The sequence below is a fragment of the Hemitrygon akajei genome, chromosome 1 (genome assembly GCF_048418815.1).
Source record: "Hemitrygon akajei chromosome 1, sHemAka1.3, whole genome shotgun sequence".
Taxonomy (NCBI): Eukaryota; Metazoa; Chordata; class Chondrichthyes; order Myliobatiformes; family Dasyatidae; genus Hemitrygon; species Hemitrygon akajei.
The window spans coordinates 167,563,363-167,582,417 of NC_133124.1; the positions used below are offsets into that span (position 1 = coordinate 167,563,363).

The window sequence follows — 19,055 nt, forward strand, 5'->3', positions numbered from 1 at the left end:
GAGTGGGTGAATAGGACGGGTGATTAGAGGAAAGCGCACGGGAGCGATAAATGTGCAGAGAGTGAGGAGAGGGAGGAGGAAGGGTAACAGTCGATGAATGGGTTCGGTCACATCAACATCAAGGAAGGACATCAATCCATCACGGGGACTTTCTGCAATCTTCCCCTTGGCTTCCCATCCTGCCGTATATGGGAACATGTTAGCACCATTTCCTGGTTTCGGTTCGCTACTGGGCGGACCCAGCCGTAGGCTAGCACCGGGTTCCACCAGCAAGATGCCCTTCCCATCTGAGGACGCCTTGAAATAGGGAACAGGACCTAAGCCGGGCAGTTGCTGCGTTGCACGCAATGATGAGGACATTGCTGGCACTCGCCCTGTTTCTGGGATTGATCGCCCAGGGTAAGTCAACTGCACCCGCCTTCGTACCTCACAACTTTCCCCGGGGTCGAGAGCGTATCGAGCTCCTGTCCATTCCTGAGAGTGGACATAGGGGCGACGGTGTTGACGATCGCACACGAAGTGACCTTCTCCGTGCGGTGCTCGCTGGATCCCGGGAACCTTCTTGAACGGGGTATCCTAGTGCCCATTGCCCTGGGAATTGTGTTCTTACGATGCCCCCCACTGTTAACTGTGTTATTGTGCTCCTCTAAGGGAAGAGGTGTGGGGCTGCACTCGGAATGACACTGGGATCTGACGCGCTGAGAAAAGTGCTCCGGCATAGTACGGTCACCCCAAGCGCTACCTTGCTTTTTCGGCGAGTTCGCCGTGCGGCTAACGGTGAGGAAATTTCTCCGCTCCAGCCCCAGCCGAGAGGCCGTTTCCCCTCCATCAGCTGGGACCCCAGTAGGGGAAGGAACGGCTTTAAGTCAAAGATTGTCGGTTGAATGTTTCAGCGACAGGTCCCGGAGGTCAGATGCCTTTCTCATGACGTTGCCCTGACTGGCAAGTGTTGTTAGCGTTTTGTGTAGTAGCTTTTTTTTAGCCCCAGAAATTGTTCCTTTTTTGGGGAGGAGGGCGGGGAATGGGTACACAATTCCGCAAAAATTAAATTGACCAGAACCCGGTGCGGAGGGCCTGGGACTATTTGGGAAGGATTTGTCTCCGATCCCTTAAGACCACAGGACCACAAAGTACAGGCGCACAATTAATTAACTTGGCCCATCGAGTCTACTCCGCCATTTCATTATGGCTGACCCATTTCCCTCGCAGCCCCAATCTCCTGCCTTCTCCCTGTATCACTTCATGCCTTTAAATAACCAAGAATCTATCAAACTCTGCGTTAAATACACCTAATGACTTGGCCTCCCCGGCCACATGTGGCAACGAATTTCCCAGATTCCACACTCTGGCTAAAGAAATTCCTCCTCATCTCCGTTCTAAAAGGACGACCCTGTATTCTGAGGCTGTGCCCTCTGGTCTTAGACTCTCGCAGCATAGAAAACATACTCTAGGCATCCATTCTATCGAGAACTTTAAACATTGGATTAGTTTCCATGAGATTCACCTGATTTTTTTCTGAATTCAAGTGAGTAAAGTCCCAGAGCCATCAAACGCTCCTCATATGATAAGTCTTTCAAACAGGAATAAATTTCCTGAAACTGCTTTGAATCCTTTCCAATGTCAGCACATCCTTTTATAGACAAGGGGCTCAAAACTGCTCACAATACTTCATCGGATGCCTCACTAGTACCACATATTGCCTCAAAATTACATACTTGCTCTTATATATTCCAGTCCTTATGAAATGAATGCTAACATCACATTTGCTTTCCTCACCACCGACGCAACCTAAAAATTAATCTTTAGGGAATCCTGCACAAAGACTCCCAAGTTCCTTTGCACCTCAGATTTGCGAATTTTCTCTCTATTCAGAAAGAAAGTCTACCCTTTTATTTCATACATTTCCCGACACAGTATTTCATCTATCACTTGTTTGTCCATTCTCATATTCTGATCAAGTCCTTTTGTAGTCTCTGTATCTCCTCAAACATACCTGACTCCTCAACTGTCCACGTATCATCAACAAACATGGCCAAAAGCCGTTGGTGGTGACGACCTCCGGTGGCTGTAATGGAGGAGGTTGCAGTAGCTACGTGCTCCGAAATTATTCGCTTGCTTTGCTGTTTAAACCTATCTCAGTGAGAGCACCATGAGTAGAAAACACTCTAGAAAAGAGGTTACTTTAGAGACTTTGGCTGAAATGTCTCAACAAATGTCAGAGAGACTCGAAAAATTGGATAAACTGGATGACTTGGAATCCAAGTTTGACTTGTTACAGAATTCCTTCGACCTGGTTAAATCTGAACTGAAAACGCTTAATCGGAAACTTGGAATTATACAACAGACTGTGAATGACCATGAAATTCGTATTAAGCTACATGAAGAATCTCTGCCGGTGTTGCAGAAGGATATCGAAGGTTTCAAGAAAATTTCTAAGGAACAACTTTAAAAATACGACGCGTTACTTAAGAAACTTACAGATTTGAAGACCAGGAACCGAAGGTGCAATATCAGAATTCTTGGGCTTCCTAAAAAACTGGAGGGTAATCAATCTATTGATTTTTGTGCTCAAATGCTGGAAGATTTATTCCCTGATATACTATCGGAACTACCAAAATTTGAGCGCGTTCAACGAGTTACCCCGCCTAATTGGGATCCTGCCAAACCTCGCTCTATTATCATTCGCTTTTATGACTATCAGATTAAAGAAGAGATCCTTCGTGAATCAAGGAAGAAACGCATATTACAATTTCGTGATCAACAGCTTCGGATCGTTCAAGATTATCCACCGGAAGTTTTAAGAGCTAGTCAGGCTTTTAAAGAGGTCATGTCTGATCTTTTTAAGCTTGGCTGTCGCCTTTCTCTCAGAGATCCGTGTAAACTCAAGGTTATTGCTTCTGATAATAAGGTTTCTTGGTTTACGAAGCCTGAAGAAGCTAAGAAATTTTTACATAGTCTCCATGCTTACATTCAACCTTGAGTTGCTTTATGGTAAATGTTTTTATTTCAGGTGTTCAATCAAGGAATTGTTGATAGCTTTGTTCAAGCTTTGTTGATAACAAGGTTTCATTGTTTTACGAAGTTGTAATCATTTGTTTGATTAAGTAACTGGCGCCTTGTTATCTTTCAAACTATGAAAAATATACAGGCAGACTGCATTCATTTTCTCAAATAAAAAACACAAAATGCTGGCAGAACTCAGCAGGCCAGATAGCAGCTATGGGAGGAGGTAATAACGACGTTTCGGACCGAAACTCTCACATGTTGCCTTTGAATTCATTTTCTCTTGTTGTTTTCCGCCTTTATTTGGGTCCTCTAATGTTACTTTCTCGCAGCTCTTTTTAAACAAAACGTTATATTCTCTCAGTGTTCTTTTTATTTTTACCTTCCTTTTAGTAATTTGACTGAAAGTAATTATGTAGGGTGTACATGTAGTAATTACTGAGGAATGAAACTATAGGGTGTTTTGCTTTATTTTAAATTCATTCAGATTTTTCCTGTCTTTTGATTATTTATACACTTTTCGGTCTTTTACTGCTTTTCAATAGTATACCATATTCTATTGCTGGTTTTTGGTTTTTTTTCATTATTTTACATTTTGTCATTTTGGTTTTTTTTTCTCCCTTGAATGCCTTAAATTAGTCATGTAGGAAGTTATCTAAACCGCTTCCCTTTCTAATTATTTTCTATTTGTTTCTTTACCCTTTTTTTGCACCCGCGAGTATATGTTGTTTTACTTATTGATTTTCCTTATCTGTCTTTCCTTTTCACCGAGACTAATACTTAAATTTTCCCATGGTATTTTTCTCATAAATAGGAACTTATTTACTTTGATAGTTTGTTTTTGTATACATATATTTACAATCGATTATTCAGTACAGCTATACATATATATTTTTTGGAGCCACCGGAGTTTTGGGTTGCGAACGTTAGAAGTAGTTTTCAGTCTCCCTTGGCTGATTTTTTTCTTTGGGGGGAGGGAGGGGGGAAATGGGTTCTTCCAGGAAGCTGATTGGAGGTTTTTACTGTTTTATTTATTCACTATCTACATGTCTGTGATTAGCTTTTATACATTACTAAAGGGTACTTGATGGATTTTTTAATTAATATACTCAGCTTTAATGTGAAAGGTCTAAATAACCCTGTTAAACGAAATAATATTTTCTCTTATACCAGGGAACTTAAATCTCGTATAATCTTTCTCTAAGAAACTTATATTCGTAAAGATGATATTTCACGCTTTTTCAAAGGATGGAAGGGTATACATTTTCACTCACCCTCTCAATCTAGATCGAGAGACGTTTCTATCCTGTTTGGTCAGAATGTATCATTTATTCAACATAATGTAATTTCTGTAGAAATGGCCGCTTTGTTATTGTTTTGGGTAGTCTTGAGAATAAACTAATCGTATTTGCGAATGTATACGCTCCAAATATAGATGACCCCTTGTTCTTTGAACATCTTTTCTCTTTTCTGCCTGATTTGAATCAGTATTCCTTAGTGATGGGTGGAGATTTTAATTTTTGGCTTGACCCTATATTAGATCGCTCTTCAAGTAAAACCCCTGTCACTAATAAATCAGTCCTATTTTTTAAATCTTTTCCATTTCAACGTGGTATTCTCGACGTGTGGCCTTTTTTACACCCCCAAGAAAAGGAATATTCATATTTCTCTCAGGTTCATCATATGTACTCTCGGATTGACTACTTTTTTTTAGATAGAAACTTGCTTCCACTGGTTCGATCCTGTGATTATAAGGAGATTGCTTTGTCTGATCATGCACCTGTGTGTCTGGCTTTAAGATTACCTGTTCATTCTGTATCAAATAGAAGTTGGCGTTTTAACTTATCATTGTTATCTGATAAATATTTTCTAAAGTTTTTGGAAAACCATATTACTTTTTTCTCTAAAGAAAATTTTAAAGGAGATACCGCTGGTACTATGGTCTGGGATACTTTTAAAGCATATATTCGTGGAGAAATTATCCTTACTCTACCTATATAAAGAAAAAAGCTGATAAAGAAAGGTCTGATCTAGCAGTGATATTCAAAGATCTTGATCGAAAGTATCCGGATCCAACTATAATATAGGAGGAGCCCTATCTCTGGATCCAACTATATATAATAAGCGTATTGAAATCCAATCCAAGTATAATCTTCTGCTGACTTACCCAATTGAACGACAGCTGTTGAGAGATAAAACTCAATTTTACATTCACGGGGATAGAACAGGATTAGCCAATCGCTTAAAATCTTTTACAGTTAATCGTTAAATCACAGAAATTTTTAAAGACAATGATACTAAGATATCTGATCATTCTGAAATTAACAACGTATTTAAAGACTTTTATCTTAAGTTGAATCAGTCTGACTCTTCTTTAGATGATACCTATATGAATGCTTTCTTCAGTAATATTCCTACATTGTCTGCTGATAGCCTAACACAGTTAGATCAGCCTATTTCCAATGAAGAAGTGACTGAGGCTATACGTGCTTTACATTCTGGTAAGACCCCAGGACCTGATGGCTTTCCTGGGGAGTTTTATAAAACTTTCACTACGTTACTTATACCTTATTTATCCTCTGTTTTATCAGAATCCTTTAAATCAGGTAAACTCCCTCAATCTTTTTATGAAGCTTTTATTTCTCTTATTCTTAAAAAAATAAAAATCCAGCTGAATGTTCTTCATACAGACCGATCTCTTCATTAAATGTTGATGCAAAAATCTTATCCAAAATCTTAGCTCGAAGACTTGAAAATAATTTACTATCTATTATATCACATGACTAGACAGGATTTATTAAAAATCGTTACTCACATTTTAATATATGTCGGTTACTGAATGTGATATGTTCACCATCCAAAAAAAATATCAGAGTGTATATTATCCTTAGATGCAGAAAAATCCTTTGATAGGATTGAGTGGAATTATCTTTTTAAGACCTTAGAAAAGTTTAATTTTGGGCCTAATTTTATTCATTGGGTTAAATTAATTTACTTGTCTCCTACCGCTCAGGTTATTACTAAATCTCAAAATTCTAAGCCCTTGAAATTACAGCGGGGAACTAGACAAGGTTGCCTTATTAGTCCTTTACTTTTTGTGTTAGCTATAGAACCATTAGCAGCAGCATTTCGAGAATCTAAGGACATTTCTGGTATACTAAGGGAAGTTATGACTCATAAAATTTCATTATACACTGATGATATTTTACTTTTTATCTCTAACACTGAAAATTCTTTGCCTTCTGATCTTTCTTTAATTTCCCAGTTTAGTTTTTTTTCAAGATATAAGCTGAACTTACATAAAAGTGAGTCATTTCCTTTAAATGACCTAATGTCATCAAATGCCAAATTTCCATTCCAAGTTGTTACAAGTCAATTTACATATCTAGGTGTAACAATTACTAAAAACTTCAAGAATTTATTTAAAGAAAACTTAAACACCTTACTGAATTATGTGAAAAAGATGCTTTCTAAATGGTCTCCTTTTTCTTTATCTCTAATTGGCCGAATTACTTCGATTAAAATGAGGATTCTTCCTAAATTTTTATATCTTTTTCAGGCCTTACCTATTTTTATTCCTAAGACCTACTTTGATTCCTTAGATTCAATTTTAACATCTTATATTTGGAATAATAAGCAAGCTTGTTTAGGTAAAGTTTACCTACAAAGAAATAAAGAGATGGGTGGATTAGTCCTACCCAATTTTAGGTTTTACTATTGGGCTGCCAATATAAGGAATATTACTTTCTGGTCTTATTATATTTATCATAAAGATTGCCCACCATGGGTCTCCTTAGAAGTTAATTCTGTAAAAAAAAATCCTCTATTGTCTCTCTTCTTGGATCATATTTTTCAGCAAATAAAATAACAGATAACGTAATTGTTAAGCAAACTTTAAGGATTTGGTCTCAATTTAGGAAATTTTTTCGTTTTAGTGAATTTTTCATTATCATCTCCCATTCTCCTAAATTACTTTTTTTATCCCTTCCATGACTGACAAAGTCTTTAAGGATTGGGATGAACTAGGTATTAAGTGTTTTTGGGACCTGTTTATCTCAGGATCTCTTGCTTCATTTGACCAATTGTCAACTAAATTTGCACTCCCAAAAACACATTTTTACAGATACCCTCAAATTAGAGATTTCTCACGTTTCCAATTAACTACTTTTCCTATAGGTCCTGATAAAAATTTACTGGACGATCTTTTAAATTTAAAACCTTTTGTTAATGGTTCTATTACCAGTATCTATAACTTGTTGATTGAATCTAGACAAGACTTTTTAGATAAAATAAAAAAAGCTTGGGAGGATGACCTAAGTTGTCAGATTTCTGATGATAGATGGGATAAAATTCTTAAACGGGTTAATAAATCATCCTTCTGTGCTCGTCATTCTCTCCTACAATTTAAAGTGGTTCATAGAGCTCATATTTCTAAACAGAAGCTGTCCAGTTTTTATCCGAATGTTTTTCCACTTTGTAATAAATGCAACTCTGCTGATGCCTCTTTAATTCATATGTTTTGGTTTTGCCCTAAAATTGAAAAGTTTTGGCAGGAAGATTTCCATACCTACTCACAACTTTTTAGGGTCCAATTTGACCCAAATCCCCTTACTGCCTTGTTTGGTATTATTGCAGATGAAGATATAACTTTAAATACTTCTAACCTACAGGTTTTAGTTTTTACCTCTCTTTTAGCGAGAAGAGCAATCTTGCTTAAATGGAAGGAGTCTACCCCTCCTACACATCTTCAATGGCTACGTGATATTATGTCTTATTTAAATTTAGAAAAGATCCGCTGCTCAGTCTTAAATTCGAAACAATCTTTTTATGATATCTAGGGACCTTTCCTAAATTATTTTTCCAATTTATAAAGTTTAACAGTCCACAGACTTTTATGTATATTTTTATCTTCTCTTCTTAAGCGAATATGTTTTCTTTTCTAATTTATCCATTATCATCCATCAGCTTTTTTCTTTGGTAGTTGGTAGGGGGTTGACTTTTTTATATAAATAAATTATTTTATGATGTATGACCTATCTTTAAATTTTTGATTACAGAGTGGTATACCTTTATGTGTTATGCTATAACATTTTAATCAATTTTATTACAATATATGAATGTACACAAGTTATGTTGAGATGTATCTATGTGTTGCACTCCGTAAATCTTGTTTTTTTTTCCTTCTGAATAAAAATATTGTAAAAAGAAAGAAAAGCCATTAATTCCCTCAGTTAAATCATTGTATGTAACGTAAAAAGAAGTGGTTCGAACACAACATCAGTGGAACACCAGTAGTCACCGACAGCCAACCAGAGAGAAAAAAAATCTCCCCTTATTCCTTCACTGCCAATAAGCCAATGCTCTATCCATGCTCGCATCTTTCATGTAATACAATGGGCTCTACAGCTATGAAGCAGACTCGTGTGTGGCATCTTATCAAAGGCCTTCTGATAATCCAAGTTCACTACATCCTCATATTCTGCTTTCCATATCCTATTGTTGTTTCTTCAAAGAATTCCAATGGAAGGAATCCATCCTGACTTCACCATATTTTATCATGTGGCTCCAAGTATCCCAAAACCACATCTTTAGCAACGACTCCAACATCTTCACAACCTTTGAGGTCAGACTAACAGGCCTACAATTTCCTGTTTGAAGAGTGAAGTGACATTTGCAATTTTCCAGTCCTCCAGAAAAATGCCAGAATCCACTGATTCTTGAAAGATCATTACTAATGCCATCACAATCTCTTTAGCCTCCTCTATCAGAACGCTGGGGTGTAGATTATCTGAACCGGGTGACGTATCCACCTTCAGAACATTCACTTTCCCAAGCATCATCTCCCTAGCAATCGCAACTTCACTCACTTCTGCCCTCTGACATTCCAGAGCCTGCGGCATACTGTTAGTGCTTTGTACAGTGAAGACGTATTCAGTTCTTCCAACATGTCCTTGTCCACTATTGCTTCTTTCACTGTGGGTTAATTACCTATTACTATCATTTTCCAGTGGCCGATTACAGTGAACTGCAGCTCCCAGAGCTGTTGTGTGCTGTGTTCTTCGGTGCGAGATGTATGTGGATGACAAAAACCGATAGCCTGTACCATGCAGCACATCCGCCCCACCTTCTCTACATTTTTGGTTGGGTCTTTCATTAATAACCATCCCAGACCAACCGCGTTTAATCTTCTTTTTAAAAGATGCTATGCAGTAGTGTAGCAGTTTTGTGGAATTTAAACGAAGTTGGGAATCGGGTGAGGGGTTTGCCAAACAGTCAGTATTTTGAAAGCGGTAGGATTGCATATCATCTGGGGTTTATTCTACCCGAAAGCGGGGAGCAACGGGGATCGGGTTTCTTCCAATGGACGGACGGCAACATCACACAAATTACTCTGTGAAATGCATGGGGGTGAGTGGGTCAGAGACAGTGGTGTGGAAATTGGAGTAGGTTACAGAGATAGGGAGGTCTTTAGGGCCAAAAGGGTTCACAGTGAGAGGGAAGTGTGAAGAGGCAGGATATTGTTACAGAGTGAAATGGGTGTAGACACAGTTAGAGGAAGCTCTGTGCACAGATTTGTTTAAATTGTAACCCCACGAATAGTGTTGGTGGTGGCTGTTGAGTGGGGAGCTAAGGGGTAGAGGTAGGCTAAAGGGACGGGATGATGTTAGAGGTTTGGGGGAAGGATATCGAGAAGAGAGTGTGGGACTGGGGAGAGATGATAGAAGATGGGAGCTGGTGGATTGTTTCAAGGGAGAGAGGGTGGGAGAGGGGATTGGGTGGAGTGTTTATAGGGAGAGAGGAGTGAAGGGGAAGTTGGTGGGTTTTCACGGCCATTTAGCCGTGAGAGATCTCAGGAGCATCCCAGGACGTATTCTAATGGTATGTTTCTGACTCCTTTTCTCACTTCAGCCCACTCTCTCCAGTGTTACGACTGCGACAGTTCCAGAGAGAAATGCAGCCTGGGTCAGAGGAACGTCACCTGTAACGACACCTTGAACCTCACTTGCATCACCCTCACCATCCGGACAAAGTTGCTTTTACCGACTTCAGGTAGTACCAGGACCACCCAACAGCTATTTGGAGTATAACAGGCGGAGTGGACAATTGAGGGGTAGGCGTGGCACCGGCAAGCGAACAAAGAAGTGAATAGACACAATAATGAGGAAATGGATACAGACAGACATACTTTATTGATCCCGAGGGAAATTGGGTTTCGTTACAGCCACGCCAACAAAGAATACTGTAGAAATATAGCAATATAAAACCATAAATAATTAAATAATAATAAGTTAATCATGCCAAGTGGAAATAAATCCAGGACCAGCCTATTGGCTCACACTCCGAGGGAGGAGTTGTAAAGTTTGATGGCCACAGGCAGGAATGACTTCCTATGACGCTCAGTGTTACATCTCAGTGGAATGAGTCACTGGCTGAATGTACTCCTGTGCCTAACCAGTACTTTATGGAGTGGATGGGAGTAATTGTCCAAGATGGCATGCAACTTCGACAGCATCATAGGGGGATTGAGAAGGAAGACTGGTGGACTGTGCAAGGAGAAGGCGAGCGTAGGATAAGAAGAGAAAAGAGCAGGGTCAGGGGAGCGTTGGGGGCAAGTAGGCGATGGAGAGAAAAGGAAGGGTAGGAGAATGAGATGGCAGATGCGGATAGAGTCATCGCAGCAGCAGTGGGGGAAGGGATACTGAGGTGGTCAAATTGAACAGGGGGCAAACGGGTCAGGGAGAGAGTGAGAAGGTGACGGGGTGAGGAAGGAAGAACGAGAGAGCTGAGAGACGAAGTGGGCCGGAGGACTGTGAGGGAATGTCAGACGGTGAGATTGGATAGGTGTTGGGAGCACGACGGGATGTACCAGCGGCTAGTGTAACGCTAAGAGATGTCTCCACAGGATTCATTGAGGTCCAGCGAACGCTTTTTGGCTGCGGAATCTGCACCGAGGTCATCTCCTTCAACAGCGGCCGGGCTTCCGTCTTCGTGCACTCTGCCTGTTGTAAATCGGACCTGTGCAACAGTCAGGTGGAACCAGGTACCGAGTTGCTAGGACGGTCCACACGCGCTCTCTTCGCTGTCCCTCATTCTTCTACCGCCATTTTTTCTTTCTCTCCACCCCTTTCTGCTGTCATCTCTCCTTCGCGACCCCCAATTCCCCTCTCCCTCACACTCTCTTGTTTCTCTCCCTCACATTTTCTGCCTCTTTGTAAAAACATGCCGCATGCTGTCAATTAATTGATACCGACCCTTTCTGTACAGACGTTCTAATTTCTTTTCATGCACAGCAAGAACCCAAAACATGACGATCCCTCCGCGCCGACCCTTTCACACCGTGGCACTCCCTCATCACTGGCACTCTCTGTGTGCCCCTTCCTCATCGCACCAGCTGCGGCGAGCGCTCTCACCTCAAGTGAAATCCTTCAGCACTCTGTCCTTTTCTTCTTTTAAAAAAACGATAAACCTTTATTTACACATGACGTACACAAAATACAAATATTCAATTTTTGCAAGACGGTGATAAAATTCAAACTAAAATATTGCTATATATTGTCTATAAAACAGTTAATTTCCCGGGGCGGGGGGAGAGGAAACCGCTTCCGGAAATTCACCACCGTACCCATTGTAACCGCATGCTCCCTCTCCAACAACAGCCGGGCACGAACGTATCCTCAGAAGAAGAGCAGGCTGTCGGCTCTGGCAGAGCCCTCGAATATTCGCCGCATAAACCCGTGAATAGCCATTTTGGCCAGGCCCAAGAACAACTCCACCAGTAGATCCTCTTCGGCCCGTCACCACCCTTTCCACACCACGGCGATCTCTCCTCACCAATCTTCAAACTGCACTCTATCCTCATTGCCCATCCAACAGTACTGACAATATTTAAGGCAGATCTATACTCAATTTGCATCCCGTACAGATTCATGATGGAGACGCCGCTAATATAATCCTCTGGGGCGTAAAAACTGTTCTCTGCATACCCCGTCTTTTTAAGCCTTTCAACATGCGATAGGTTTCAAAGAGATTCTCCAGTGTTTCTTCGAAACTCAGACGAGTACAGACCCAGAGGCACCAAACGCTCCTCATGTGTAAACACTTTCATTCACGGAATCGTTTTCCTGAACCTGCTCTCCAATGATAGCACGTCTTTTCTTAGAAAAAGGGTGCAAAATAGCGCAGAATACCTCAAGTTCGGTCCAAAAAATGCGTTGTAAAGCCTTAGCTTTACACCTTTGCTTTATTTATCCAGTCTTCTCGAAATGAATGACAACACTACATTTGCAGTCCTTATCACTGACTCAATCTGCAAGTTAACCTTTAGGGAAACCTGCACGAGAACTCTCAAGTCCCTTTGTATCTCTGACTTCTGACCCTTATCTCCATTTAGACAACAGTATACACCTTCATTCCTACTAGCAAAGTGCATGACCATACACGTTCCTGTATTATCTTCCATCTGCCACTCATTTGTCAACACCCGTAACTTGCCTGTCCTTCTGTGGATTCTCTGCTTCCACATCACTACATGCCCCTGCACCTATCTTCAGATCCTCCCCAAACTTAGCCGCAAAAAATTCCATTCCGTTTCCCAAATCATTGACATACAACATGAAAAGAAGCGGTCTCGACAGCGGCGTCTATGGCACACAACTACTGACCAGCAACCAGTCAGAAAAGGCCATTTTTGTTACCACTTTTTGTCTCCAGCCAATCTTTGGGAGGGTGCGCTGCTGATCGAGCCGGCTGCTTTATACCAGACAGTGCCACGTGTCTTGTGTGTTTATGTAGTGCACTCACCCAGCAAATTAAAGAGAGTCACACACAACACCTGACTTGTAGAGGGCAGCACCATAATGTGGCGGATGTTGAACATAGAACAGTACAGCACAATACAGGCCCTTCTGCCCACAATATTGTGCCGACCCTTATACCCTGCCTCCCATATAAACCCCCACCTTAAATTCCTCCACATACCTGTCTAGTAGTGTCTTAAATTTCACTAGTGTATCTGCCTCCACCACTGACTTATGCAATGCATTTCACACACCAACCACTTTCTGAGTAAAAATCCTTCCTCTAATATCCCCCTTGAACTTCCCACCCCTTAACTTAAAGCCATGTCCTCTTGTATTGAGCAGTGGTGCCCTGGGGAAGAGGCGCTGGCTGTCCACTCTATCTATTCCTCTTAATACCTTGTACCCCTCTATCATGTCTCCCCTCATTCTTCTTCTCTCCAGAGAGTAAAGCACTAGCTCCCTTAATGTCCAATCATAATGCATACTCTCTAAACTAGGCAGCATCCTGGTAAATCTACTCTCTACCTTTTCCAATGTTTCCACTTCATTCCTATAGTGAGGCAAACAGAACTGGACACAGCACTCCAAGTGTGGCCTAACCAGAGTTTTACAGAGCTGCATCATTACTCCACAACTCTTAAACTCTATCCCTCGACTTATGAAAGCGAACGCTCCATGAGCTTTCTTAACTACCCTATCTAACTGTGAGACAACTTTCAGGGATCTGTGGACATGTACCCCCAGATCCCTTTGCTCCTCCACACTTACAAGTATCCTGCCATTTACGTTGCACTCTGCCTTGGAGTTTCTCCTTCCAAAGTGTACCACCTCACACTTCTCGGGGTTGAACTCCATCTGCCACTTCTCAGCCCACTTCTGTATCTTATCAATGTCTGTCTGCAATCTTCGACAATCCTCAACACTATCCACAACACCACCAACCTTTGTGTCATCTGCAAACTTGCCAACCCACCCGTCTACCCCCACATCCAGGTCGTTAATAAAAATCACGAAAAGTAGAGGTCCCAAAACTGATCCTTCTGGGACACCACTAGTCACAACCCTCCAATCCGAATGTACTCCCTCCACCACGACCCTCTGCCTTCTGCAGGCAAGCCAATTCTGAATCCACCTGGCCAAACTTCCCTAGATCCCATGCCTTCTGACTTTCTGAATAAGCTTACCATGTGGAACCTTGTCAAATGCCATACTGAAATCCATGTAGATCACATCCACTGCACTACCCTCATCTATATGCCTGGCCACCTCCTCAAAGAATTCTATCAGGCTTGTTAGCCACGATCTGCCCTTTACAAAGCCATGCCAACTGTCCCTGATCAGACCATGATTCTCTAAATGCCCAGAGATCCTATATCTAAGAATCTTTTCTAACAGCTTTCCCACCACAGACATAAGGCTCACTGGTCTATAATTACCCGGACTATCCCTACTACCCTTTTTGAACAAGGGGACAACATTTGCCTCCCTCCAATCCTCCGGTACTATTCCTGTGAACAACGAGGACATAAAGATCCTAGCCAGAGGCTCAGCAATCTCTTCCCTCGACTCGTGGAGAAGCCTGGGGAATATTCCATCAAGCCCCGGGGACCTATCCATCCTAATGTATTTTAAGAGCTCCAACACCTCCTCTCCCATAATATCAACATGCTCCAGAACATAAACCTCACTCGTATTGCCCTCACCGTCATCAAGTTCCCTCTCATTGGTGAATACTGAAGAGAAGTATTCATTGAGGACCTTACTCACTTCCTCCGCCTCCAGGCACATCTTTCTACTTTTATCTCTAATTTTTCCCATCTTCACTCCTGTCATCCTTTTATTCTTCACATAATTGAAGAATGCCTTAGTCCTTTCTTGCTACCCTATATTCCTCAATAGACCCCTCTTATCCTAGCTTCCAAAACCTCATGTAGGCTGCCTTCTTCCACCTGACTAGATTTTCCACCTCACCTGTTACCTATGATTCCTTCACCCTACCATTCTTTATCTTCCGCATTGGTACAAATTTATCCCTAACATCCTGTAAGATATCCCAAAATATCGACCACATTTCCATAGTATATTTCCTTGCAAAAACTTCATCCCAATTCACAGCCGCAAGTTCTAGCCTTATAGCCTCATAATTTGCCCTTCCCCAGTTAAAACAATTCCTGCCCTCTCTGATATTATCCTTTTCCATGACAATGTTAAAGGCTAGGGAGCGGTGGTCACTGTCCCCCAGATGCTCACACATTGAGAGATCTGTGACCAGACCCGGTTCGTTACCTAATACTAGATCTAGTATGGCATTCCCCCTAGTAGGCCTGTCAACACATTGTGACAGGAATCCATCCTGGACTCACTTAACAAACTCTGTCCCGTCTAAAACATTGGAACGAATCAGGTGCCAATCAATATTAGGGAAGTTAAAGTCACCTATGATAACAAACCTGTCATTTTTGCACATTTCCAAAATCTCCCTCCCAATCTGCTCCTCGATATCTCTGCTGCTACCAGGGGGCCTGTATAATACTCCCAATTGAGTGCATGGACAATACCACCCAGGAAGTGGAGAGTGCCCGATCACATCCTGATTGGTCCCTTTAGACTGGAGGGTCCTTATTGGTCAATCTTCATAGGACCCCCATCTCTGACCCACACTGAGAACCTAGGGATGGGGAAAGGATTGAGTGTACCACTTACGGCTCAGTCTGTAAGCAGAGATCATCTAAGCAAGCGAAGAGGCGGAAAGTGGGGACATCACCGAATATCAAGAGTTAGGACATGCTCTGGTGATGGTGTGCATTCCGTTTGCAGAGAAGGAGAATATGACATTGAATGGTCTGGAATGCGAGGGTTGTTTAACGTTCACGGAAACTGCGTGTAACCGATCGATGGCCGCTGTCAGTTGCCACGGGGAACAGAACCGTTGTATTCACGCCACAAGTATCATCGGTAAGTGCTGTCCTTCCACCCTACCCCCACCACGTCCATCCACAACACCGCTGAAGGTACACCACTTGGTCAATCCACCCATCTTTTGGGTTCTCTGCTCTCTCTGCAATCTTCTATTGACAACCTGGTATTTTGTACAACAAAGGATCAGGTCCCTCGTTCTACAATGCATTACCAAACGACATTAGTTTAATGACATCCAATCCATTCTGCCGACATAGTGTCCGTATGCCTGGATTCTCTGCTTATCGATATGTCTAACAGCCCTTTGACACGTCTCAGTGCTCTGCCCCACCAGCATCACTGAGTGCATCCCATGCAGCCCCTACTCTTTCTGTAGAAAATGCACGTGCCCCGTACATCTCCTGTGAACATTCCCCTCTCTCACTTTAAGTGCAACCCTCTGGTAATGGATATTTCTAACCTGGGATAAAATGATGCCAGCTGTATACGTTATCAATGCTTCTGATAATGTCATAAACATCTATGAGATGTCCCATCAGCTCCTGACTCTGTAGAGAAAGCAACCCAAGTGTGTCCTATCCTTCCTCGTATCTCACACTCTCTAATCCAGGCAGCATCCTGGTGAACCTCTTCTCCAAGCTCTCCATTGTCTTCGCATTGTTTCTGTAACAGAATGACCAGAACTTAATGCAATGCTCCAGACGCAGCCTTTTGAGAATCAACGACACTTCCGGACTCTTGCAAGTCAATTTTACTGCCATATCAACCAGTGCAACCACTTTCAATGAACATGGATGGGGACGTTAAAATCACTCGGCATCTCAATGCTGAAGAGGGCCCTGCCATTGTCCTTTCTATCTCCGTCTCTTTATATCTCACCTTCCAGAGTTCAACACGTTGCATTTGCCTGGGGTAAACGCCAGCTGCCATTTATCTGTCCATATCTGCAACTGATCTAGATCCTACCACATAATTTGGCAACACACACACACACACACACACACACACACACACACACACACACACACACACACACACACACACACACACACACACACACACACACACACACACACACACACACACACACACACACACACACACACACACACACACACACACACACACACCAGGAGGTTCTCAGTAAGCCAGGCAGCATCTATAGAAAATTATAACCAGTCAACCAATTCTGTTATAGGGTACTTTCCCAAATCGTCCTCCTGCATTTTGGATGTGTTACTCTTGATTTCCAACATATGCCGAATAGCTTGTGCGTATCACTGGAAGACTTCTACACTATCCACAAGACCACCAATCTTTGTATTGTCTGAAAACTTACGAACTTATCCTTAAGTACTTTAGCCCAATAGTGGATATAGATCATAAACAGCCGTGGTCCCATTGCGGATCCATGAAACATTTCCTGTTCAGAGCCCGTCATTCCTCCTCATTTGGTTCGAGGGAAAGAACTCGTGAGCGTTGTTTGTTGACCTGACTCGTGAGAATGTGGCTAATGGACATCCTGTTTCCTTTTCCCACCATAGGCAACACCAGCCAGATCACCATGGGCTGTGCCTCGGAATCACTCTGCAATGAGCGGAACATCAATTTATTATTTGGTTTCAGACGCAGCAATGTCACCTGTTGCCAGGAAAACCGGTGTAATAATGGATTTCAGGATAACCCTAATACTACGACACCAGGGACAACTACATCATCGCCCACCACACAAACTCACAGCACTCCAAGGCAGAGCACTCCAGCACGCACCACATTGACAGTCACGGACAATAACACTGCTTCTGCCATTAATACCCAGCCTCTCCTCATCACCCTGCTGCTGGTATTGTGGGCGACTGTACTCTAGAGTGTTGCATTTTGATGGCAGTTACATCAACTTGCCGGGCATGAAGGGGGTCAGCAGTTGAGGAGAGAGGCAGATATTCTGCTTTCAGAGCCTCGAATCCACCCCTCAGCACTTCGCATCTCCTCCTCTCCACAATCCACTCTCCTGCCCTGCTGTCATTTCCTCAGCCTACATTCTCTCCCCTGCACAACCCTAGCTGGTGCTTCTTTATAAGTAACTTCTATCCAGTGGCAACAGGGGAAATGGCAGAGGAAAGGGAAGTCCTCAAACGAATCTTAATGGCCTCCATATCTGATTTTCCAAGATAATCCCCATTCCACAATTGCTCATCTCAGCCTGTATTGGCCCCAAACATCCCTCTGCCTCCCCCAATCTACGCATGTCTGTATCAGTCTCCAAACTAATTCCACAACCCTACTCTCACCTCAAGGAGAGGATCAGGCAGAAGATTCAGCTTTCAGAGCATTGAATTTATCTCCCGTTTCCCTCCCCACCTCTCGCTCATTCTGACTTCTTCTCTCCCACAACCCGCTCTCCCTCTCCGCTGTCATTTCCACACTCCAACATCCCTCCCCTCCACAACCCGAGCTTGTGTCTCTTTTGTAGTATCTTTAATCCAGTGGGGCACGGGAGGGTACAGGGGGAGTGGAAGTCCTCAAGATAATCCCACTATGCCCCATCTCAGATATCCCTCGCTGTGATTATTCTCCACAGCCTTATATCTGCCCCAAATATCTCCCAGTTTCCCCAGTTCACATAGGTCTGCATCAGTCTCCAAACTAACCACACTACCCCGCTCTCGCCCAAGCCTGCATCCAGTCCCTCAAACTATTCCTATTCCCCGCTGTCACCCGCAGCCTTTTGTCAATTTCCAAACTAATTACACTATCCTTCTCTCCACTCTCACCTGTCAATGCCGAAACCCCACAGATCCGTATCTGTCCCCAACAGCTTTCAATTTACACCATTTACAACAGTCCTGTATCAGTCCCTGAACTAATCCCACTGCACTGCTCTTTCCCCACATCACCGTATCAGTCCTAAACTAATTCCACTTAACCGCGCTCTCATCTCTCTCTTGATCTCACTGTAAAACGAGCATTAAAAAACGCTTTGCTTTATGTAAATAAATATTGTAATGTTGGACTGGATTTGTTCTCGATGTGTCAGATAAAGTTCACTGTCCCGCTATTACTTACATTAATCCGCCGAGTTACTTGCCCCCTGTTGTATTTTTCCGGAAACTCTCAACAATATCTGGGGCGAAGCAGCCGCTCCTTCGGCACGCCACCCACATAAGCTAAACACCCCTTCCTCTACCACCGGCGCACTGTGTTCACTGTCTGCATAACGCACCGCGGTTACTCACCAGGGCCACTCCGACAGCCCTTTCCCAAACACCCACTTCTTCCGCACAGCCGGAAAGACGAGGGCAGCAGGGGTAGCAGTGGAACACCACACCCCGA

General features: G+C 42.7%; 1 protein-coding gene across 1 annotated transcript; it reads left to right on the forward strand.

Moving 5' to 3' along the window:
* The first annotated feature begins 268 nt into the window (after positions 1-268).
* On the forward strand, positions 269-18,740 carry LOC140732180 (urokinase plasminogen activator surface receptor-like). The gene is made up of 5 exons (XM_073054438.1): positions 269-399; positions 9,913-10,053; positions 10,907-11,044; positions 15,621-15,758; positions 17,267-18,740. Exons 1-5 carry the CDS (start codon positions 348-350, stop codon positions 17,587-17,589), a joined length of 792 nt encoding a protein of 263 aa, XP_072910539.1. The 5' UTR covers positions 269-347; the 3' UTR covers positions 17,590-18,740.
* The last annotated feature ends 315 nt before the right edge of the window (positions 18,741-19,055 follow it).